Source organism: Protopterus annectens, chromosome 1.part1, assembly GCF_019279795.1.
Source record: "Protopterus annectens isolate FY-2018-M chromosome 1.part1, PAN1.0, whole genome shotgun sequence".
Lineage (NCBI taxonomy): Eukaryota > Metazoa > Chordata > Ceratodontiformes > Protopteridae > Protopterus > Protopterus annectens.
In genome coordinates this window covers 1,357,607,535-1,357,632,523 of record NC_056726.1, presented here as the reverse complement: position 1 = coordinate 1,357,632,523, position 24,989 = coordinate 1,357,607,535, and the positions used below count along the sequence as shown (strand labels likewise).

General features: G+C 44.3%; 1 protein-coding gene across 1 annotated transcript in view; it reads right to left on the bottom strand.

Moving 5' to 3' along the window:
- Positions 1–24,989, bottom strand: part of SMAD4 (SMAD family member 4) — a 2,088,766-nt gene that overhangs the window by 1,363,116 nt on the left and 700,661 nt on the right. Inside the window, exon 4 of the mRNA XM_044082137.1 lies at positions 7,941–7,970. Within this exon, the coding sequence (XP_043938072.1) occupies positions 7,941–7,970 (30 nt within the window). The remainder of the gene's footprint in view (positions 1–7,940; positions 7,971–24,989) is intronic.

Below are 24,989 nucleotides of genomic sequence, written 5' to 3'. Positions count from 1 at the left end.
GCCCTAGACTTAGAGTAGATAGGAAGGTGATAATGCTTAGAGAAAGTATGCACTGAACTCCAAGTAGCTGCCTCCAAAATATCCTTAGTTGCCACCCCTTAGAAATGCTGTTGAAGTGGCAGTAGCCCTAGTGGAATGAGGCCTAATCCCAGCTGGAATCTCCTTGCCATGATGGGAATAACAAAATGCAATGCAAAACCCAATCCACCTAGAAATAGTTTGTTTTGACACAGGCTTGCCCTCTTGAACTCAAAGCAAAAGAAACAAACAACTGCTGAGACTGCCTAAAATCCTTAGTCCTGCTTAAATAATAACGCAATTGCCTGTGTACATCTAAAGTGTGCAAAATCTTTTCCCCTTTATTTTGGGGGTCTGCATAAAAAGTAGGCAAATGAATAGTTTGGTTTAAAGCCACACTAGAAACCACCTTAGGCATAAAGGAAGGATTAGTACGTAATGATACCCTATCCTTATGGAAAATCAAAAGGGCTCTACTGCCATAAGGGCCTGCAACTCAGACACCCTTCTTGCAGAAGTAATAGCCAACAGAAAAGCAGTCTTCCATGACAAGTATTTCAATTCAGCAGTAGCCGCAGGCTCAAAAGGTTGTAGAGTAAGTTTTTCCAACACAAAATTGAGATCCCAAGCAGGAGTAGGAGCTCTACGTGGGGGTCTTATATTCTTTGCCCCTCTAAGAAACTGCTTGAACAAAGGATGCGAAAACAATGGTGGGTCACAATCATAGTGAGCTGAAATTGCTGCAGCATGAATCTTAATGGAAGAGAAGGACAAACCTTTGTCCAATAACTCAGTAAGATATTGAAGAGCCACACTCAAATTAGGCTCAGAAATCTCCAAATGCTTTGCTGTACTCCAAAATAAAAATCTCTTCCATTTTTCTGCGTACACTTTCCTTGTACTAGGTCTTCTAGCTTCCATAATCACATTTAAAACTTGTTGAGGAAGTTGAGACCTGCTGTGTTTCAACACAGAATATGCCAGGCTGTTAGATGAAGAGAGTGAAGCTTGACATTGAGCAGATGACCGTCCTTCTGAGATAACAGATGAGGAATCAAAGGTAAAGGCCATGGAGGCTTCCTTACCAGACTCCTTAGTAGTGGGTACCAGTGTTGCCGAGGCCAATCTGGAGCTATCAAAATCATCCTTGGCTTGTCTTGTCTGACTTTTAATAGCACCTTTGGAAGAAGAGGCAGAGGTGGAAAGGCATACACATGAAGGTTTTTCCAACTGAAAGAGCATCCACTTTCCAAGCTGTGTGATGAAACCCCTTTGTGCAAAACTTTGGCAGCTGGTGGTTTAGTGGAGAAGCGAACAGATCTATGTCTGGAGTTCCCCATGACACTGTCAATTTCTGAAATACATGAAGATCCAGTTTCCACTCGTGGGGATCCATGATTTGTCTGCTTAACACATCTGCTAAGGAGTTCTGTGCTCCTGGCAGAAACCTTGCCTGAAGAGTTAGTTGCAAGCTTAGCGCAGTCTCCCATAAAATCATTGCTTGCCTGCATAGAGGATAAGAATGTGTTCCCCTTGCTTGTTGATGTACCACATGACAGTTGTGTTGTCTGTTAGAATCAACACCTGCCCTGGAAGAAGTAACTCCTTGAAAGCCATTAATGCAAACTGGACTGCTAACATCTCCTTCATGTTGATATGTAGATGCTGTAGTCTGGCAGGCCACTTGTCTTGTATCCACTTTCCATTTAGATGAGCTCCCCAAGCAATGTCCGAGGCATCTGTCGTTAAAATCTGACTCGCCTCTGGCCGGGTCACAGAGAGTCCCTTGTTTAGGTGACATTCCTGAGCCCACCACAAAAATTCTTTTGAAGGCAAGGTATTATTTGAATGACAGTGTCCAAATCCTGGCAGTGCTGTGTCCATACATTTTGAGATACCATTGTAGCTTCCTCATATGCAGTTTGGCATTGGGAAGCACCAGAATACAAGATGCCATGAACCCTAATGCTTGAAGGACTGTCCTTGCAGTCAGCACGGACTGATGAGATAGTTGATGGAAGTAAAGTGATAGACTCTTTTGTTTGTCCGGGGTTAGAAAGGCCATCTGGGCAGCTGTATTCAGTCTCACACCCAGAAAGCACATGTCTTGAGAGGGTACTAGACTGGACTTTATTTCGTTCACAGAATACCCTAGGCATCTTAGCACTGCTATAACATATTCCAGATACTGTAGAAGGTCTTCCTTTTCTTGAGCCAGAATCAGGCAGTCGTCCAAGTAAGGATAGATTTGAATTCCTTGTAGCCTGAAGTAAGCTATCACTGGAGCCAGAACCTTTGTGAATACTCTGGGCAGTAGATAAGCCAAAGGGCAATGCAGAGAACTGATAATGAGAATTTCCAGCTCGAAACGCAGATACTTCCTGCAACTTAGCCTTATAGGCACATGAAGGTAAGCTTCCTTGAGATCTAAAGTTACCATCCAGTGATCTTTGCCCAGCAGAGGTAAAAGCTGTTGTAACGTCAACATCTTGAACTTGGGAATGTCCAGATAAGTGTTGAGGAGAGATAAATCCAAAATTGGTCTCCACGTGTTCCCCTTCTTTGGTACTAGGAACAGGCGAGAATAAAATCCTAGGCCCCTTTCTGATACAGGGACTGGCTGAATGGCCCCATCTGGAGTAACTGAGAAATTTGCTTGTGAGCCTCTTTTCTTTGTGGAGGAGGAACGTCTGGCATGCCTTTGAAAGGGGCAATGTATGGAAATAAAACCTGTAACCGTGGTGAATGATATCCAACACCCATCTGTCTTGAGTAATTAAATCCCAATTTTCTTTGAAAAGAGACAGTCTTCCTCCCAAAGGAGCTGCCAGGCGAGAATCTACTGGCAGCTGAAAAGGCAGGTCATTGGGTCTGTTTACGAAAGGACTGACCCCTGCCCTCACCAGAAGTCTGAGCAGGTGAACTCCCTGTTCTAGGCCTAAAAGAACCTTGAGCTCTGCCCCTACCACGTCTAGACCTACCCCTAGACTGGGAATCATAAGCAGGATATGTCCACCCCTTAGCAGGCCAATTTCTACTAAACTTGGTGGCTGCACCTGCAAAAATCTTTAACAGTTTGCATAGACTTAGCTTTGTCCTCCATTTTCTTTAAAACTGCTTCCACAGGCGAACCAAACAACACATCAGACTGTAAAGGAGCATCCAAAATCCTTGTCTTAACATGCTCAGCTAAATTCTGATCCCTCAACCAGGCATGCCTGCGAAGAACAGAACTAGTGGCAGCCACCCTCGAGGAGGCCTGTACAGCATCAAAACCACATTGCAAAGAATGCTTACCCACTTGTTCAGACACATGAACCAAATCCAGCAACTCTTTACACTCAATACCTTCCGCCAAAGCATCCACCTTAGATTTCAATTGTGAAAGGAGATAATTTTGATATTTTAGCATGTGAAACTGACAATTCAACGCTCTCATGGCTAGAGTGGAAGAAGTATACACTTTCTTTCCCCACCTATCCAAAGCCCTTGCCTCTTTATCAGTGGGAACAGGATTTTTAACCACAGAGGCCTTAACACCTTTAGGCCCCTGAGAAACAGTTTCTGGGTCCGCCCTAGGACTCTTAAACAAATACTTATGAGCTTCGGGCACCCTATAGTACCTATCAGGTTTAACAGGAGCAGGAGGCAAAGAGTCAGGGTTCAGGGAAGCCTCTGCAAAAACATCTTCCACCACATTCAACACAGGAGGTATAGCTAAGGGCCTATGCTGGGGTAAAAACAAGAATTCCCTAAGCCTTTTCCTGGAATCAGAGTAATCCTGGCCTTCCCATTTAAAGTGCTCCCTCATGGAATGCAGAGTCTCTGAAAATGAGAAATCCTCAGGAGGAGAAGCTGTAGGAGTGGAATCATCCACATCAGAATCAGAATAAGGAGGATACTCCTGCAAATCTTCCGCAGAAGACACAGAAGCCTCTGAACACTGTTCAAAACTATCAAACTCCGGTTCCACCCTAGGCCTCTTATCAGGAGGGGGCATAGAACCTCTAATCATAGTAATCAAATCTTCTGCCATTTTAAGCATATGTTTCTTAGGTACAGAACCCGAAATGCTAGGAGAAGCCCCCACTGAAGCTGAACTTGGCCTACCTCTCAAAGAAGTTTTGGCAACAGAAGGAGAGGCTCTAACTACCTTGGGAAGAGAGGGAAGAACAGTTACCTGAGAAGCCGCCTCAGCCTGGCCTACCTCCTGAGAAGGCACATCCTGTAACAGTAAAGTTTCTGCCTGAGACTCCATAGAAACTCCTGGCAAAACCTCTGGCTCCACTGAGCCTTCTAAAGAACAGTCGTCCGGGACTGCCGGTTCATCAACCCTAGGCTTCGCTGTTTTGTCCTTGCGCTTCTTGGCGAAGCGGCCGGAGCATCCGGCGGCATTTTATAATTGCAACGCTTCCCAAACACTAACCTGGCACAGTCTAACCTCCTCTTAATAGTGCGTTTGTTAAACCTAGCACAAGAGCGGCATCCAACAACGTCGTGCTCAGGCCCTAAACAAGGTATACACAAGGTATGGTAATCCCTATGAGGTATCTGTTTCCCACAAGAAATACAGTTATTCACTTTTTCTGACATCCGGTTAAATACTGAGGCAAGAAAAACCAAAATGTTCCCCAACGGGGTACTTAGCCAACTCTGATTCGGTCTGAAACTCCGGTTTCGGAAATATTTCAGAACGCCAACCTGCACTCGCAAAACTGCTTCTGCATCGGACCATGCGGCAAAAAAGACTGAGGATATGACGTCGGTCATGCGCATTAGTACCCTGACGTACTGACGTCAGTCTAATGCGCCCTGACCGACGTCAGCCATATACTCTGGTATTCGGGTCGACTGGACAGCGGACTACCCAATAGTAAGGACTGCAGCAATGTGGAACGAAGAACATCAGGGTCTCTAATTCAAATGGCCCTATTTCCTAGACAAGACAACAAACTAACTACACCCCTCTAACTTAAACGGGCAAACAGCTCTCTATCTTAAACGAGCTACTTAACAACTAGAGATACAGAAAAAACAACCACTACAAGGGATACAAATAGGCCTACTATGCACCGGCTAAAAGCCGCGCCAAAGGGGATAAAACTATAACCATATAACTATAGAGCAAAAAAAGGCACAACGATTTAAATATGACAGAATACTAAGCTATTTATAATAAAATAGAACAGTATACAGGAAAAATATAAAACATTTGTCACAACTTAGCCACAGCCAAGATGAGCGCATCCAACCTCGTAAAGCGGCAAATGAGATCTGGGGAATTAAACCACTGCATTGTGGTATACCTACTTGCCACGAGCCAGGTTTGAGACCTTCAGCTATGTATTTGGACGAGTCAGAGCTGAAAATAGGCTCCGAACCCAAAACTGTAAGAATGAAGGTGAGATAGGACAATATAACATTGACTGTTAACTATACTTTGACATCAGAAAAGCTAGAGCCTGAACTAAACAAGTCAGACAGAATATCCAAGACTGATTCCAAAAGGCCAGAAAGAGGGTCAAGTCTCAGAGTCTCTACCCACGAACAAGCCTTTTCCATTTACTGGTACATACTTTTCTAGTGGATTCTTTCTGAGAAGAGGACAATATATAAACAAACACATGTGAAGGCTTGGGATTCCTGGCCATCAAGGGAACTGGAAGAACCATGCAGTTAACTTGAGGGACTGAAGACTGGGGGGGGATCCAGGCCTGCTGGATGAGAAATGAGATCCGGAAATGAAATCCGGAAGAGGATCCAGTACCCAAGGGGGGGGGTTCAGAAGAGGCCAAAGAGAAACCAACCCGGAGGCAAAAATGGGGTGATGAGGATCACTGCATCTCTGCAGCAGGGAACTGCTTTCTGTAGAAACTTTACCACCAGAGGAACTGGGGGAAAAGCATAAAAAAGTCCCACAGCCAAGCATCAAAGAGTTCCTGGGTGACAGACCTAGAGAGGGCACAACAGCTACTTGGTGTTGGGCAAGGAGGCAAACAGGTAGCACAACAGAGTAACTCTGCATGGAAAAATCTAAGCTGACACTATCAGATTTAGGGACCACTTATGAGGCAATAAAATGCTCCTGCTGTGGCTGTTGGCGTGAATGTTGGACTTCACCAGGATACACACTGCCACCAGAAATCGCCGAGATGAGATTGCCAACTGCCAAACTCTCATGGCCTCCCGACAGAGGGTATGAACATGTCCCCCCTGTTTGATGAAATACCAGACAACTGACATATTGCCAATCTGTATCGCAATCACACCCCTGGGGAGGGCATCTTGAACAGCCTGCAATGCAAGGAGGACTTCTCTCATCTCCAGACATTTGATGCGACTGTGAGCCACTGCTAAAGGCCAAGACCCTTGAACCATCCTCCCTTCGAAATGCCCCACCCATCCCAAGAAGGAGGTGCCCGTGATGATCGTGGCCGAAGGAGAAGGAATTACAAACTGCCTCCCCTTACGTTACTAAGGGAGACTATAACTGCCAATGAATCTACTCATGACACTCACATCAGTCATATGGGGAAATCAAAAGTATTTTAGGGGGGACCACTGAATGGCCAGAGTCCACTGAAGGGACCCCGTGTAATATCTATCTAGAGGGACCAGTCCTATTGACGCTGCCATATAACCCAGAAGCTTCAGAAGGGTGTGAGCTGAAGGTTTCAGAGTTGCAAGCACTGACAAGGTCTGAGCTTGAAGACTGAAAACCATGTCTAGATGTCACCGTGTGAACTCTAAGACTTGAGTATGAAGGCTCAATTTTGAATACTTGACTGTAATGCCGAAGTTGTCACAGGAAGCGTAAGGAGGCCCTGGCTAAGATCAACAATGTCTTGGTGGGAAGGTGAGGAGCCAATCATCCAGGTATGGAAAACCCAAAAAAATCCCCGCAGGCGGAGTCAGTCTGCGACCACTACCGTGCACTTAGTAAACACCAAGAGGGGCTTGTAGGGAGACGAAATGGCAGGGCACTGAACTGATAATGGATTCAGTTATAAATTATTCCAAAAGTGAAGACGTCTCTGGGAATGCTGATCTATCTTGATGTGATGGTAAGGAGGCAAAAAAAAAAAATCTCGCTAACACTTCGAAAAAATGAACAAGTCAAGCGGAGGCAAAGACCCAGATGTAAAAACAAATGGCAACAAATTAAGATCTGGGGAGTTTGATGGAGGAGTGGGGAGTTAGCATAAGGGAGGTGGGGCCAAAAACAGGCTAACAACCTTTGACCTGGGTGGTATTGGATCCAAAGTTCCACAGGTTAAATCCAGCGGGAGCAGATAACACTGGATATAACATTTCTTAGTAGCAGGCTTTCTGGCTCCTTTTACTACCTGTTACAAGTTCTCATGAAGGCCACACCTAAAAGGCATCAGCCAGACAGTACCTGTCACTTCAAAGTTAGAAAGAAAACATTAAAATGCAACAACAGGTCACATCAATCAGTTATAATAACAAAACTTAAATCTCTAACAACAGAACTAACAAAAGAACAAAGAAAAATGCTTGATAAATCAGATCTCAACTATTTTGCTACAAAGGAGTTTCACAATTGCATCAGGGCTTGATCGCCTACTACCTACACTTCTGTACCACTTTTGTTAGTCTACAATACTTCTTAACTTTCCTGGATTCATTATTTTGTATGATGACACTTTGTACTTCATCTTACAGCTGTAGGTTTGCTCTTCCTAAAAGCTGCATGAGCCTCTGTCTTCAAGCACAGCACACATCGAGTTACTACGAAGCTACAGGACTGCTACCTACAAGATCTTTGATCTACAATCCAATTAAAAACTTTAAGCCATAATGCACATGGATTTTGGAAGGTTTCTACCAGCAGTCATCACTTCTGCAATCTGCACATAAAATCAGTATTAGCACTAGAGCAAATTATGCAAGAAACTCACCTGAGTTCTGTAATGTCAATCCAGAGAGATCTTTTACAAGATGAGGGGGGGGGGGGGGACAAAGAAAAATAATTACATTTTGTAGAGAAAAAAGGAAAATTCAAATAAAAACAATTACATTAAATTTATAGAAAAGCTTCATGTTAATAAAATGTTATTTACTAACTACTTATCCATAATTACATTTTACTGCCCAGGTAAGTACCTGGTAAGTTAAGGCATTTTCATAATAGCACAGCATTAGAATACAAACATTTAGAGTTGAGGAATGAAAAAGTACAGCTTTGTGTGAATACTCACCATAACCGTAGAGATCTTAGTGGCAGTACACTGTCAAAAAATGTGTGGGAATTCAGCTACAGGCAAAGGCCAATCTGGCTGGACAACCACAGTTTTTCTGTGCCCCCCATCAAAAAAAATAAATCAACAAACAAACACAATCAGCATCCCCTACATCATGGACAAGCGCAATACATACAGTATAACTGGAGAAGAACTTGTGCCACTGTCAGTTGTGGTCAGCAACAAGTACGCCTGTACTGAGCCAGAAAAGCAGGCTGACTGTCCTTCCAGAAAAGCAAGACAGTGACAAACTAGTGTTGAATAACCTTCCATAACTCCACACAAGTTATGAATACTCATTTCAGAGACAGAAGGCATCATTGATCTGTGCTCAATTACATCGGTGTCGGTCTCAGTTAACCAAGTACTAATTACTGAAGGATGGAGAACTTGTTTCATAGGGAAAAAAATTAAAATGCACAAATTAAAGAGAGCAAAACTTTGACAAGAGATATGGGCAGCCAATGTAAAATGATATCCACTGCAATCACTAGAGAGAAATGGCAAATGATCTGAAAGATGGAATCATTGCTCAACTCACGAAATGAGTAAAAAAAACAGAACTCACTACAAAAAAAAGATTTTATATTCCAAAATATTCATATAAAACTCACATATTAAAAATGTATTATTTAAAATACAAAAGCTGTAGGTTATGTTTTACAACCCATAACGTTAAAACAACAGTGATGAATATATGCTTTGAACCTTTCGTAATTATGAAGTAGTCCAATAAAGGACAAAAGACCTAAACTTAACACTTATGTCACTGGGAGATTCTTGAGTCTCTCAAACTTTTCTACAGTCTTGTTTTTGTGGTTAATTAGTACTTTTTAGCACTGCTATTGCTCCATGTTTTTCCATTGTTAATGGTCAAAAGGCAATGGAGGCTATGGAAATCAAACCCAGGACTGCTGCAGGGTCCAAGTCTAGGAGCACACTAAAGTCTTAAGCCTCTATACCAAGCTTCCAGAGAGGAAATATATAAAAAATAAACAACAAAACCTAGAAAAAGGTACAGTTGTGTACACTTATCATAAATGCGGATGTTCGAGTGTATTCACTGTTGCAGTCATCACATTTGGGTTATCTGCTTGCAGTAGCCGTCAGTTGGCCTTATTAGCAAAGTCTTGGGTCCTGCGCCGGTTGCTGTCTCATCTTCCATGACGTCAGGTAGTCAGGGGTATAAAGCATGCAGCCGATGCCATTACATCAGTTTTTCTTGCCCCAGATGTCAGGTGCCCCCCAAAAAAGGAAGCAATTATATATACAAGGTTACACCTCCAACAAAAAAAGCAAATACACTAAAAAGCTTTAAGCATAGTAAGCAAGAAGAGATGTATAGCCAAGAAGTCAGGGGGCTGGAGGGAGGGTAACTAGGACTGCAATAGTGAACATCTACATTTATGGTAAGTGTGCACAACTGTACTATGTTCTTCATGTTTCACTGTTGCAGTCACCACATTTGGGGAGATTCCCAAAGCTAACTATGGGAGGAGGAAATTGGATAGCATTAGGACCAGCAATAAGACCCTGCAATACTGCAGTGGCAAAGCCAGCTCTGGATTTAGAATAAATTGACAAATGGTAATGCTTGGTGAAGGTATGTACAGAACTCCAGGTAGCAGCTTCTAGGATGTCCCTGGTAGGGACACCTCTGAGAAAGGCTGTAGAGGTAGATGCAGCCCTGGTTGAATGTGGTCTAATCCCCTGTGGGGTAGGTTTTCCATGCTGCTTATAGCAGAAAAGAATGCAATGGCCTATCCATTTAGAAATGGTTTGCTTTGAAATGGCCTTCCCCTCTGCCCCTGCAGCAAATGCAACCAGCAGCTGTTCAGATGTCCTGAGAAGTTTAGTCCTGTCCAAATAAAATCTAAGTTGTCTGTGCACACCTAAAGAGTGCAGTATTCGTTCCCCTTTGTTCAGTGGATTAGAAAAGAAGGTTGGCAAATGAATGGACTAATTAAGGGCCACACTGCATACCACCTTAGGCATGAAGGAGGGATTGGTCCTGAGGGACACCCTGTCCGCATGAAAAATGATGAAAAGATCCACTGCCATGAGGGCCTGTAATTCAGACACCCTTCTTGCTGAAGTGATGGCTAAAAGGAAGGCGGTTTTCCAAGAAAGGAATTTCAACTCTATACATTTGCAGCTGGCTCAAAAGGAGGTAGAGTCAGTTTTTCCAATACAAAGTTAAGGTCACAGGCTGGAGTAGGGGCTCTCCTGGGTGGTCTTAAGTTTCTGGCCCCTCTGAGGAACTGCTTCAGCAGTGGATGAGAGAAGAGGGGTAGTTCAGTGTTGTAATGAGCTGAAATGGCGGAGGCATGAATTTTGAAGGAGGAAAAGGAAAGGCCCTTGTCAAGCATTTCAGTTAAGTATTGAAGTATCTGAGGTAAACTGGGGGCTGCTGTGCCCATCCCCTGAGGTTCCAAGAACATAATCTTTTCCATTTTTCAGCATAAGATTTTCTAGTATTAGGCCTCCTTGCCTCCATAATGACATACAACACTTGCTTACTGAAAGATGGTAACAGAGATATCAGGTAACTTAGCCAGGTTCAGAGTTTGAAGCTGTGGGTGCAGAATCTGGGCCTCCTGCTGGGACAGCAGGGCAGGGGTCTGAGGCAGGTGCCATGATGCCAGTAGTGACACACTGCGCAAAAGGGGGTACCAGTGTTGGCGGGGCCAGTCTGGTACAATCAATACTGTCCTTGGTTTGTCCTCTTTGATCTTTAGTAGTACCTTGGAGAGGACAGGCAGAGGAGGAAAGGCAAAAACTGATATTTTTTTCCAGGTGAAGGACAGGGCGTCCACTTTTCCAAGTTTGTTTGTGGGGAGTCAAGGTGCAGAATTTTTCAAATTGGTACTTCTGGGGGGAGGCAAACAGGTCTATTTCTGGGCTCCCCTTTTCTTTCTCAACATGTTGAATATATTTGGTTCCAGTTCCCACTCATGTGAGTCCATGAGATTTCTCCGTAGTTAGTCTGCCAGTGTACTTAGTTTTCCTGGCAGTAATTGAGCCTGTAGGTGCACTTAGTAGCTCAAGGCTGTGTTCCACAGAGCCATGGCTACTCTGCAGAGAGGGTATGAGTGGGTTCCCCCCTGCTTGTTTATGTACCACATAACAGTGATGTTGTCCGTCTTCACCATTAATTGCACTGGAAAATGTGGTCCTTGAAGGCTGTCAGAGCATTCTGTACAGCTAACATTTCTTTTTGATTGATATGCAGGTGAATTTGACTTGAGTTCCATTTGCCCTGAATGCACTTCCCTGCCAAGTGAGCCCCGCCCCCATGCATAGCCTGATGCGTCAGTTGTTGGGGTTTGGGCAGCAGGGAGTAGAGTGAATGGCAGTCGCTTGTTTAGGTGGCAGGGCTCTGCCCACCAATGGAACTCTATCTGTAGACAAAGTATGATAGAAAACAATACTTCTAGATCCTGAGAATGTCGACACCATAGCCTGTTTAGACACCAATGTGGTTTCCTCATATGCAGTCTTGCATATGCAATTAGGAGAATGCAGGAGGTCATGAACCCCAGGGCTTGCAGTATTTTCCTTGTAGTCTTTGTGGGTCTTTGTGGCCAGTAGTTTGAAGTAGACTGTCAAATGAACTTGCTTCTCTGGCATGAGGAAAGCCATTTGAGAAGTTGTGTTCAAGCTTGCTCCCAGGAATACAATTTGTTGGCAGGGTACAAGATGTGATTTCTTTTCATTTATGGTCTACCCAGAGAAGTTAGCAATTTCTGTACAAACGCCAGATGATTCAATAGTATGTCCTGGTTATCTGCCTGAATTAGACAATCGTCAAGGTATAGATATATTTGGATATTTCTTTGCCTGCAAAATGCAATGACTGGAGCTTGGCACTTTGTGAATACCCTGGGAGCAGTAGGTAAGCCAAAGGGCAGTGCAGAGAAAGTACAGTTGGGTACACTTACCATAAATGTAGATGTTCAAGTGTATTTACTGTTGCAGTCATTACATTTGGGTTATCTGCTTGCAGGTAGCCCTCAGTCGGCCTGATTAACAAAGTCTTGGGTCCTGCGTCGGTTGCTGTCTTTTCTTCCGTGATGTCAGGGGTATAAAAACATGCAGCCGACGTCATTACATCCGTTTTTATTGCCGCAGATGTCAGGTGCCCCCCTAATGGGAAGCAATTAAATCTATACATATACAAGGTTATATCTCAAACAAAAAAGCAAAATACACCAAAAAGGTTTAAAGCATTGAAAAGGAGAGAAGACGTATAGCCAAACAAAGTTGGGAGGGTAACCAGGACTGCAACATTGAATGCACTGTAACATCTACATTTAGGGTAAGTCTACACAACTGTACTATGTTCTTCGTGTTTCACTGTTGCAGTCATTACATTTGGGTAAATTCCCAAAGCTAAAGATGGGGAGGAGGAATTTAGATAGCATTAGGATCAGCTATAAGGCCCTGCAAAACTGCAGTGGCAAACCAGCCCTGGATTTAGAGAAAATTAGCAAATGGTAATGCTTGGTGAAAGTATGTGCAGAACTTCAGGTAGCAGCTTCTAGGATGTCCCTGGTAGGTATGCCTCTGAGAAAGGCTGTAGAGGTAGATGCAGCCCTGCTTGAGTGGGATACCCTGTGGGATAGGTTTTCCATGGTGCTTAAAGCAGAAGTGAATGTAATGGCCTATCCATTTTAGTTCTCTTTGAAATAGCCTTCCCCTCTGTCCCTGCAGCAAATGCCACCAGCAGTTGTTCAGATTTCCTTTGAGGTTTAGACCTGTCCCAAGTAGAATCTAAGTTGTCTGTGCACATCTAAGGAGTGCAGAATCCGTTTCCCTTTGTTCTGTAGAGTAGGAAAGAAGGTAGGCAAATGAATGGACTGATTAAAGGCCACACCGGATACCAACTTTGGCATGAAAGAGAGACTGGTCCTGAGGGACACCCTGTCTGCATGAAAGATGATGAAAGGCTCCACTGTCATAAGGGCCTGTAATTCAGATACCCTTCTTGCTAAAGTGATGGCTAAAAGGGAAGCTGTTTTCCCAGAAAGGAATTTTAAATCTGCAGTAGCAGCTGGCTCAATAGGAGGAAGGGTGAGTTTCTCCAATACAAAGCTAAGGTCCCAGGCTGGAGTTGGAGCTCTCCTGGGTGGTCTTAGATTTTTGGCTCCTGTGAGGAACTGCTTGAGCAGTGGAAGAGAGAGGAGGGGAGGTTCTGTATTATAATGAGCTGAAATGGCTGAGGCGTGAATTTATATTCAGGAAACAAACAGGCCCTTGTGAAGCATCTCACTTAAGTATTGTAAAATCTGAGGTAAACTGGGCACTGCTGTGCTCATCCCTTGAGATTGGTTCGAGGCACAGAATCTTTTCCGTTTTTCAGCATAAGATTTTCTAGTACTAGGCCTCCATGCCTCTAAAATTATATCCATCACTGGTTTACTGAGGAATGGTAAAGGAGAACTTAGATAATTAGCCAGGCTGCTAGGTTCAGTGTTTGAAGCTGAGGGTGCAGAATCTAGTTCTCCTGCTGAGACAGCAGGGTAAGAATCTGAGGCAGTTGCCACGAAGCCAACAGTGAAACACTGTGCAGGAGGGGCTACCAGAGTTGGTATGGCCAGGCTGGTGCAATCAAAATCATCCTTGGTTTGTCTTGTTTGATCTTTAGTAGTACTTTGGAGAACAGAGGCAGAGGAGGAAAGGCATAAACTGATAGGTTTTTCCAGCTGAAGGACAGAGCATCCACTTTCCAAGCTTGTCTGTGGGGAGTCCATGCACATACTTTTTCCAATTGATAGTTCTGGGGGGAGGCAAACAGGTCTATATCTGGGCTCCCCCATTTGCTTGTCAACATGCTGAAAATCCTTGCTTCCAGTTTCCACTCGTGTGGGTCCAAGAGGGTTCTGCTTAGTCCACCTGCCAGTGTATTTAGTTTTCTTGGCAGGAATTGAGCTTGTAGATGCACTTAGTAGCTCAAGGCTGTGTTCCACAGTGCCATGGCTAGTCTGCAGAGGGGGTAAGAATGTGTACCACCCCCTGCCTGTTTATGTACCACATAACAGTGGTGTTGTCCATCTTTACCATTAATTGTCCTGGAAGAATGTGGTCCTTGAAGGCCGTCAGAGCATTCTGTACAGCTAACACTTCTTTATGATTGATGTGAAGGTGCAACTGGGTTCCATTTGCCCTGAATGAACTTCCCTGCCAGGTGCGGCCCCCATGCAAAGTCTGATGCATCTGTTGTTAGGATTTGGGTGGCAGGGGCTAGTGTGAATGGTAGTCCCTTGTTTTGGTGGCAGGCCTCTGCACACCAAAGGAACTCTAGGCATAGACAAGGAATGATAGAAGTCATTGCTTCTAGATCCTGAGAATGTAGACACCACAGGCTTTTTAGATACCATTGTAGTTTCCTCATATGCAGTCTTGCATATGGAATTAGAGGAATGCAGGAGGCCAAGAACCCCAAGGCTTGTAGTATTTGCCTTGCAGATAAGCAGGGTTTTTGTGACCACTTGTTTGAAGTAGGTTGTCAAGAGAATTTGTTTCTCTGGTGTGAGGAAAGCCATCTGGGAAGTTGTATTCAAGCTTGCTCCCAGGAATATAATTTAATGACAGGGAACCAGGTGTGATTTATTTTTATTTATGGTGCACCCTCTGTACAAAAGCCAGATGATTCAAAAGTGTGTCCTGGTTTTCTGCCTGAATTACATAATCGTCCAGGTATTGGTATGTTTAAATATTTCTTTACCTGCAAAATGTAATGACTGGAGCTAGGCACTTTGTGAATACGCTGGGCGCAGTAGATAAGCCAAAGGGCAGTGCAGAGAACTGATAGTGCGTGTAGCCTGCTTTGAAGCGTAGGTATCTTCTGCAAGATTCCCTGATTGGGATTTGCAGGTATGCTTCCTTTAAATTTAGTGTTACCAACCAGGCATCTTTGCTTAGCATAGGAAGCAACTGGTGAAGAGTCAGCAGCTTAAATTTTAGAATTGCCAAAAAGGTGTTTAGAGAAAGCAGGTCCAGGATAGGACACCATGAATTGTCTTTTCTGGATACCAGGAAAAATCTTGAGTAGAAACCCTGTCCCTTTTACTCTTCTGGTACCAAATGAATAGCCCCTATGCTTAAGAGAGAGAGTACTTGCTTTTGGGCCTCTTTCCACTGCTTTGGAGGTAGATCCGGCCAACAGTTTGGAATTGGTGACGTGTGGAAGTGAAATCTGTATCCTTAGGACACTATATTAAAAACCCATTTGTCCTGGGTAACGAGTTCCCAGTTCTTTGCATGAAGTGCAATCTTTCCCCACAAAGGGGCAGTCAGTTGAGAAGTGCTTGGAAGTTTTAAAAAGAAGTCTCTGAGACAGTTTACCATAGGGGGAGTTTTATTACTCCCAAATTTGGAAGTGGAGGCCCCCCACTGCTTAGTCTTGTGCATCCCTTGGGACTGAAACCTGGCTGCTCTGCTGGATCTGGGTTTGTACTGAGAAGCTCTGGAAGAGGCAGGAAAGGACCAATTCTTAGAAGGCCAATGCCTATTAAATCTTGGATGTTGTACTTGTAAAAAGCCTTTAAAAGTTTGCATAGATTCAGCTTTTTCCTCCATCTTTTTAAGAACTTTTTCTGCCTTGTTGCCAAACAGGTGGCCCTGATTTAAGGGAGCATCCAGTCATTTTGCTTTAACATGATCTGGCAAGGATTGCTCCTTAAGCCAAGCATGCCTTCTAAGTACAGATCCAGTTACCGCAGCCCTGCAAGATGCCTCTAGTGAATCAAAACCCCATTGCAATGTACGTTTACCAACTTGTTCAGAAGAATGCATAAAATCCTGTAAATCCTTATTTTCAGCACAATCAGGAGTCAACATCATTTTCTGTTTAAGCAATCCAATAATATGCAGCAGATACTTTAACATATGAAATTGGCAATTCAAGGCCCTAATGGCCCTGAAGTCTCTATCAGAGGGGGTAGGATTTTTGGCAGTACAAGCTTTAATGCCCTTGGGTCCCTGTGAAATGGCTTCAGGATCCGCAGTAGGATTTTTGAAAAGGAACTTGTTAGAGTCAGGAACCCTGTAATATCTATCAGGTTTTCTGGAAGGAGGAGGTAAAGAGTCAGGGGCCATGCTAGATTCTGAAAAGGCATCATCAACAATGTCCAGTACAGGAGGTATAGCTAAAGGCCTGTGCTGGGGCAGGAGTAAGAAATCCCCTAAGCCTCTTTTTAGAATAGGAGAAATCCTGATTTTCCCAATGAAAAAGGTCCCTGAGAGTATGCAAGGTATCACCAAAAGAGAAATCCTTTGGGGGGAAGCAGAAGGAATAGAGTCCTCAGCATCAGAATCCTCATAGATAGATAAGGGTAAACCCTGGTCATCAGAGGAAACAGAAATTTCAGAATCCTGGTCAGAAGTATCATAAGCAAACTCAGTCCTAGGTCTCTTAGAGGGGGAAGGTTGACTTCCCCTGATTAAAGTAATAAGGTCTTCAGTCATTCTTATTTGTTCTTTAGGCATAGAGGCCTGACCATGCAGTCTGGGCGTCAGTTTTCTAGGCATGGTTTGAGTTTTAGGCCTTGAAGAAGAAGATGGTGCCGGTTTAATATGCAAGTCAGTAGGCCTGAATACACCCTCAGAAGCCAGTGCCTGCACAGTGGCTCCGGACCCATCCAAGGTAGAGACATCCGCAGGTTCCACAGTTGAAGCATCTCATGGCATACCAGACTCCGAACGTGTCTCAGTAGATGCCTGCAAATCTGAAATATCAGGGGCTGCGAAAGCGCCTCACTGAGTACCGGCGAACTGGGCGGCCTGTGTCTGTCTTTATCTTTGCTTTTCTTCGGAATGTCGGTAGTTGGATGGCTTACCGAAGACATAACAGGATAATTGAACCGAGCACCAAAAAAATTTAGGAGCGCAAATATACCGATGACGGATAGTTCATGGTTTAAATAAGGCGCAAAACCAACAGCGAGGTACGCCGTGGCCAGGGCCCACGCAAGGAATACAGCACGAATTAAAATCTTTATGAGGTATTTGCTTTCCACAAGAAATGCAATTATTTACTTTTACTGACATCGGTTTAGAGCAAGAAAAAGTTTCCCCAACGAGGTACTTAGCTTTTAGTTGAAGACTTCGGTTCTGAATCTCAAAAACTAAGATTTCAGAAGTCGGTCAACCGGCATTGCAAACTGCTGCTGGCACCACACGGCAAGAAAGACGGATGTAATGACGTCGGCTGCATGTTTTATACCCCTGACGATCTGACATCACGGAAGAAGAGACAGCAACCGACGCAGGACCCAAGACTTTGTTAATCAGACCAACTGAGGACTATCTTCAAGCAGATAACCTAAATGTAATGACTGCAACAGTGAAACACTAAGAACATCTGATAGTGCATGTAGCCTGCTTTGAAGCGTAGGTAAGTTCTGCAAAATTCCCTTATTGGGATGTGCAAGTAGGCTTCGTTTAAATCCAGTGTTGCCAACCAGGCATCCTTGCTTAGCAGAGGAAGCAGCTGATGAAGAGTTAGCATCTTGAATTTTGGGATCACCAAGAATGTGTTTAGGATAGAGAGATCCAGGATAGGACACCATGAGTTGTCTTTTCTGGGCACCAGGAAGGGTCTTGAGTACAAGCCTTGTCCCCTTTCCTCTTCTGGAACAGGTTGAATAGCCCTGATGCTTAACAGTGAAAAAAATATGCGTTTGAGCCTCTGCCCACTGATTTAGGGGTATATCTGGCCAACCATTTGGGTTTGGTAAGGAGTGAAAGTGGAATCTGTATCCTTGAGAAACTATATTTACAACCCATTTGCCCTAGGTAATGAGTTCACAATTTTTTGCATGCAGGGCAATCTTTCCCCCTAATGGAACAGTCAGTTGTGCAGGGCTTGAAAGATTTAAAGTTAAGTCATTGAGACAGTTTACCACAAGGGGCAGTCTTACCACTCCCTGCTTTGGAAGTGGGAGTCCCCACACTGCTTATTCCTGTGAGTACCTTGGGACTGAAGCCTGGGTGTTCTGCTGGTTCTGGGTTTGGACTGAAGGCCTGGAAGAGGCAGGAAAGCACCAATTTTTAGAGGGCCAATGCCAACTAAATCTGGGAGTCTGTACTTGCAGGAAATCTTTAACAGTTTGCATAGATTTAGCTTTTTTCTCTATCTTTTTAAGTACTTCTTGTGCTTTGTTGCCAAACAGGCGGTCTTGGTTTGAAGGAGCATCCAGCAATTTAGCTTTAACATGATCTGGTAAAGATTGCTCCTTAAGCCAAGCATGTCTTCTAAGTACAGACCAAGTGACAGCAGCCCTGCAAGATGCCTCTACTGAATCAAGACCAAAATGCAAAATATGTTTTCCAACTTGTTCAGCAGAATGCATTAAATCCTGTAAATCTTTATTTTCAGCACAGTCAGGAAAAAACATTACTTTCTGTTTAAGCAATCCAATAAGATGTTGCTGATATTTTAACACCTGAAGCTGGCAGTTTAAGGCCCTAATGGCCAAGGTTGCAGAAGTGTATACCTTCTTACGCCATCTATCCAGCGCCCTGGAATCTCTATCAGAGGGGGTAGAAATTTTGGCAGTAGTAGCCTTATTGCCCTTGGGTCCCTGAAAAATGATCTCAGGATCCGCAGTAGGATTTTTAAAGACGAACTTGTGAGAGTCATGAACCCTGTAATATCTATCAGGTTTTCTGGGAGTAGGAGGTAAAGAGTCAAGGGCCAAGATTTATTCTGAAAAGGCATCATCAACAATGTCCAGTACAGGGGGATAGCTAAAGGCCTGTGTTGGGGCAGGAGTAAGAAATCCCTAAGCCTCTTTTTAGAGTCAGAGTAATACTGGCTTTCCCAGCAAAAATGCTCCCTAACAGTATGCAAGGTTTCACCAAAAGAGAAATCCTCGGGAGGGGAAGCAGAGGGAATAGAGTCCTCTGCATCAGATTCCTCATAGGTAGATAAGGGTAAGTTCTGGTCATCAGAGGAAACAGAAATTTCAGAGTCCTGATCAGAAGAATCATAAGGAAACTCGGTCCTAGGTCTCTTAGAGGGGGAAGGGTGGCTTTCCCTGATTAAGTAATAAGGTCTTCAGCCATTATCATTTGTTTTTTTTCTAAGACATAGAGGCCTGACCATGCAATCTGGGTGTCAGTTTTCTAGGCATGGATCGAGTTTTACGCCTTAAAGAAGATGGCGTCGGTTTAATATGCAAGTCGGTAGACCTGAATGCACGCTCAGAAGCCGGTGCCTGCACAGCAGCTACGGACCCATCCAAGGTAGAGACATCCGCATGTTCCAAAGATGATGCATCTCGCAGCATACTGGATTCTGAATGGGTCTCAGTAGAGGCCTGCGAATCAGAAGTAGCGGGTATCAGGGGCTGCAAAAGCGCCTCACTGAGTACCGGCGAACTGGCGACTAGCATAGGAGAAACGTCGGTAGCTTTGGACCTATGTGGTCTGTCTTTATCTATGCGTTTTTTTCAGAATGTCGGTAGTCGGGTGGCTTACCGAAGTTATATCTGGATAATTGAACTGGGTACCAAAATATTTAGAAGTGTAAATAAACCAACAATTAATAGTTTGTTGTTTAAATAAGGCACAAAACCAACAGCGAGGTACGTCGTGGTCAGGGCCTAAAGCAAGGAATGCAGTATGAACGAAAATTTTTAGGAGGTATTTGCTTTCCGCAAGAAATACAATTGTTAACTTTTACTGACATCGGTTTAGAGCAAGAAAAAGGGTCCCCAATGGGGTACTTAGCTTAGTTGAAGACTTCGGATCTGAAACTCAAAAACGAAAATTTCAGGAGTCGGCCGACTGGCACTTGCTAACTGCTTCTGCTTCGGGCACCGCAAGGCAAGCAAGACTGATGTAATGGTGTCAGCTACATGCTTTACATCCCTGACTACCTGACGTCATGGAAGAGGAGACAGCAACTGACGCACGACCCAAGACTTTGATAATCAGGCCGACTGAGGGCTACTGCAAGCAGATAATCCAAATGTGATGACTGCAACAGTGAAACACGAAGAACATTTGATAGTGCATGTAGCCTGCTCTGAAGCGTAGGTAACTTCTGCAAGATTCCCTTACTGGGATGTGCAGGTGGGCTTCCTTTAAATCCGGTGTTGCCGACCAGGCTTCTTTGCCTAGTATGGGGAGCAGCTGATGAAGAGAGCATCTTGAATTTTGGGATTACCAAAAATGTGTTTAGGATAGAAAGGCCCAGGATAGGACGCCAGGAATTGTTTTTTCTGGGTATCAGGAAAAGTCTTCAGTAGAAACCTTGTCCCCACCATTCTTCTTCTGGGACAGGCTGAATAGCCCTGATGCTTAAAATCGAGACAATTTGATTTTGAGCCTCTTCCCACTGATTTGGGGGTTGGTAACGAGTGGAAGTGGAATCTGTATCCTTGAGAAACTATATTTACAACCCATTTGCCCTGGGTAATGAGTTCCCAATTTTTTGCATGCAGGGCAATCTTTCCCCCTAAAGGAACTGTCAGTTGAGCAGGGCTTGGAAGGTTTAAAGTGAAGTCATTGAGACAGTTTACCATAGGGGGGAGCCTTACTACTCCCTGCTTTGGAAGTGGGAGCTCTCCACTGCTTAGGCCAGTGAGTACCTTGGGACTGAAGCCTGGGTGTTCTGCTGGTTCTGGGTTTGGACTGACAAGGCCTGGAAGAGAGTGGAAAGGACCAATTCTTAGAGGGCCAATGCCTACTAAATCTGGGAAGCTGTACTTGCAGGAAATCTTTAACAGTTTGCATAGATTTAGTTTTTTCCTCCATCTTTTTAAGTACTTCATCTGCTTTGTTGCTTTGGTTTGAGGGAGCATCCAGCAATTTAGCTTTAACATGATCTGGCAAAGATTGCTCCTTAAAGCCAAGCATGTCTTCTAAGTACAGACCGAGTGACAGCAGCCCTGCAATATGCCTCTAGTGAATCGAAACCACATTGCAAAGTATGTTTTCGAACTTGTTCAGCAGAATGCATTGTTGTGTCTTTCGGCTTTTCCCGGTTAGGGGTCGCCACAGCGGAACTCCGGTCCGCTAATGATTGGTAGTTGATTTTTACGTGCCGAGTTACCAGCCCTGATGCACAACCTTCAACGAAGGTATGCCCATTCACGCACGTCTCCAGCAGAAGACACTCTAGCTGAGAATCGAACCGGACAGCGTCTTACTGTGGGGCGACAACGCTACCGCAGCACCACCACCACGGATGCTGTTCAGCAGAATGCATTAAATCCTGTAATTCTTTATTTTCAGCACAGTCAGGAATCAACATCAGTTTCTGTTTAAGCAATCTAATAATATGCTGCTGATACTTTAACATATGAAACTGGAAGTTTAAAGCCCTAATGGCCAAAGCTGCAGAAGTGTATACCTTCTTACCCCATCTATCCAGTGCCCTGGAATCTCTATCAGAGGGGGTAGGATTTTTGGCAGTAGTAGCCATAATGCCCTTGGGTCCCTGGGAAATGGTCTCAGAATCCGCAGTAGGTTTTTCAAAGAGGAACTTGTGAGAGTCAGGCACCCTGTACTACCTATCAGGTTTTTTGGGAGCAGGAGGTAGAGAGTCAGGGGCCAGGCTAGATTCCGAAAAGGCATCATCTACAATGTCCAGGACGGGAGGGATACCTAAATGTCTGTGCTGAGGCAGGAGTAAGAATTCCCTAAGCCTCTTTTTGGTGTCAGAGTAATCCTGGCTTTCCCAGCGGAAATGCTCCCTAAGAGCATGCAAGATTTCACCAAAAGAGAAATCCTCTGGATGAGAATCAGAGGGCATGGAGTCCTCTGCATCAGAATTTTCATAGGTAGATAAGTGCAAATCATGGTCATCAGAGAAAACAGAAATTTCAGACTCCTGATCAGAAGAATCAGAAGGAAAATCAGTCCTAGGTCTCTTAGAGGGGGAAGGTTGGCTTCCCCGGATTAGAGTAATAAGGTCTTCAGCCATTCTTATTTGTTTTTTAGGCATAGGGGCCTGATCATGCGGTCTGGGCGTCGGTTTTATAGGCATGGATCGAGATTTAGACCTTGAAGAAGAAGATGGTGTTAGTTTAATATGCAAGTCAGTAGGCCTGAATACACCCTCAGAAGCCAGTGCCTGCACAGGGGCTCATGACTCATCCAAGGTAGAAACATTCGCAGGGTCCACAGTCGAAGAAACATCTCGCGACCTACCAGACTCCGAATGGGTCTCAGTAGAGGCCTGTGAATCTGAAGTAGCGGGTATCAGGGGCTGCAAAAGCGCCTCACTGAGTACCGGCAAACTGGAGACTAGCTTAGGAGAACCGTCAACAGCTTTGGACCTATGGGGTCTGTCTCCGTCTTTATCTTTGCATTTTTTTGAAATGTTAGTAGTCGGGTGGCTTACTGCAGCCATTTATGGATAATTGAACAGAGTACCAAAATATTTAGATGCGTAAATAAACAGACGTTGAATAGTACGAGGTTTGAATAAGGCACAAAACCGACAGTGAGGTACTTCGTGGTCTGGGTCTAAACAAGGAACGCAGTACGAATAAAAATCTTTATGAGGTATTTGCTTTCCACAACAAATACAATTGTTTACTTTTACTTACATCAGTTTAGAGAAAGAAAAAGGATCCCCAACAGGGTACTTAGCTTAGTTGAAGTCTACGGATCTGAAACTCAAAAATGAAAATTTCAGGAGTCGGCCGACCGGCACTTGCGAACTGCTTCTGCTTCAGGCACAACACAGCAAGAAAGACTGATGTAATGGCGTCGGCTGCATGCTTTATAACCCTGACTACCTGACATCATGGAAGATGAGACAGCAACCGAAGCAGGACCCAAAACTTTTGATAATCAGGTAAACTGAGGGTACTGCAAGCAGATAACCCAAATGTGATGACTGCAACAGTGAAACACGAAGAATATAAAGAAGTTATGTACCTACCATAACGTTCCATGTTAGTTGTCATCATCTCGCCTTCTTTCTTGCTGGTTGGGATCAGTGCCGATCCTCGGCTCCGACTCGGCCATCTTCTACAGCTCGAGAGCTGTTTAATGGCTCGAGGATACCCCTTATGCCATGATGCCTAGCGCTAGCTACCCAGATCTCGATTGAAATAGCTAATCACAGACACAGCTATAGAAAGGATCCCTCCAAACAAAAGGTCAAGCATACCTGTCCTATTCTCTAAGTCAGTAAAGGAAACGAACCAGAGAATACTCAGCCAGTGAAATCTGAAGTCCTCTCAGTCCAATAGGATAGGGAGGTGGAAGGGGGGGGGGGGGGACACATGAAAGAAGGCAAGATGAAGACAACTAACATGGGACGTTATGGTAGGTACATAACTTCTTTATGTTAAGTTGTCAATCTCGTCTTCAATTCTTGCTGGTTGGGACAGCGTCCCTAGCACCTACAATCCTGGGTGGCTCATGGGAACAGACTCTTCAGAACAGTGGAACCAAAGTTAGCTCTAATCCTGGAGACCAAATCTAACTTGTAATGAGAAATAAAGGTATGAGGATTTGCCCACGTAGAGGCAGCACAGATAGAGTCCATGGGCAACCTAGACTGGAAGGCTACAGAGGTGGCTAAGGTCCTAGTAGAATGACCCTTCGGTTTGATAGGCAAGTCTTTGTTCCTTAGTTGATAGATAAAGGTAATAATGTGAGACAACCACCTGGATAAGGTCACTTTAGAAAGTGGGAGACCCTGTTTGCCTCAAGCATAGGAGAGGAATAGTTGGTCAGACTTCCTAATATCCTTTGTGCTATGCAAGTAAAAACGCAATTGTCTATGAACATCCAATTAATGTAACTTGCATTCTGCCTTGCTGGTGTGGTTAGGAAAACACACAGGTAGGTCTATTGAGTGATTCAAATTATTTTCTGAGCAGACTTTCGGAAGAAAGGAGGGATTAGTCCTCAGAGCAACCCTAGGGAGGGTGGCCTAATGGTTAAGGTGTTTGCCTTACAAACACAAGGTACAGGGTTTGAATCTCACAGGGGGATAACTGGCAAGGCTTAAAATGGCTTGCAAGGGCAATTAGCCTAGTATGAACCTATGAACTCTATGAACCTTATGAACCCTATGAACTGTCCTTATGAAATACTAAGTATGGAGGATGCACATAGTGCCTGAAGTTCAGAGACTCATCTGGCTGAAGTAATAGCTACCAGAAAGACAGTTTTCCAAGATAGAAACTTAATGGAGCAGGATGCAGCAGGTTCGAAGGGGGGCATAATCAAGGATGTTAGTACCAGATTAAGGTCCCATGGAGGAGGGGGATCTCTCAATGGGGGTCGAAGGAGAGTAGTCCCTCTTAAAAAGGCTTTACATAGCTTATGAGACATAATGTTTGCATTAGACCACCCAACATGAAAGTTTGAAATGGCCGCTAATTGAACTCTGATTGTAGCAGAAGCGGACCCCGAATGAAAGAGTTCTGCTAAGAACTCCAAGATTTCATGGAGAGGGGGCTGTGAAGGGATCTATATTCCTGGCCTCTGCCCCACAAGAAAAACATTTCCATTTACTCGCATAAGTCCTTCTAGTGGCAGACTTATGGGAGGAGACAATAATGTCACGTACTGCCAGGGAAATGCTGGGAAGCCTGGCTAAGGTTGGAAGTGGAGCAACCAAGCTGTAAGCTGTAGTGTTTGAAGAGATTGATGCAGCCCTGCTGATTGATGGACCAGTAGGTCTGGAATCGGATCCAGAGTCCAGGGCTGCTCGAGAAGGTAACGGTGCAG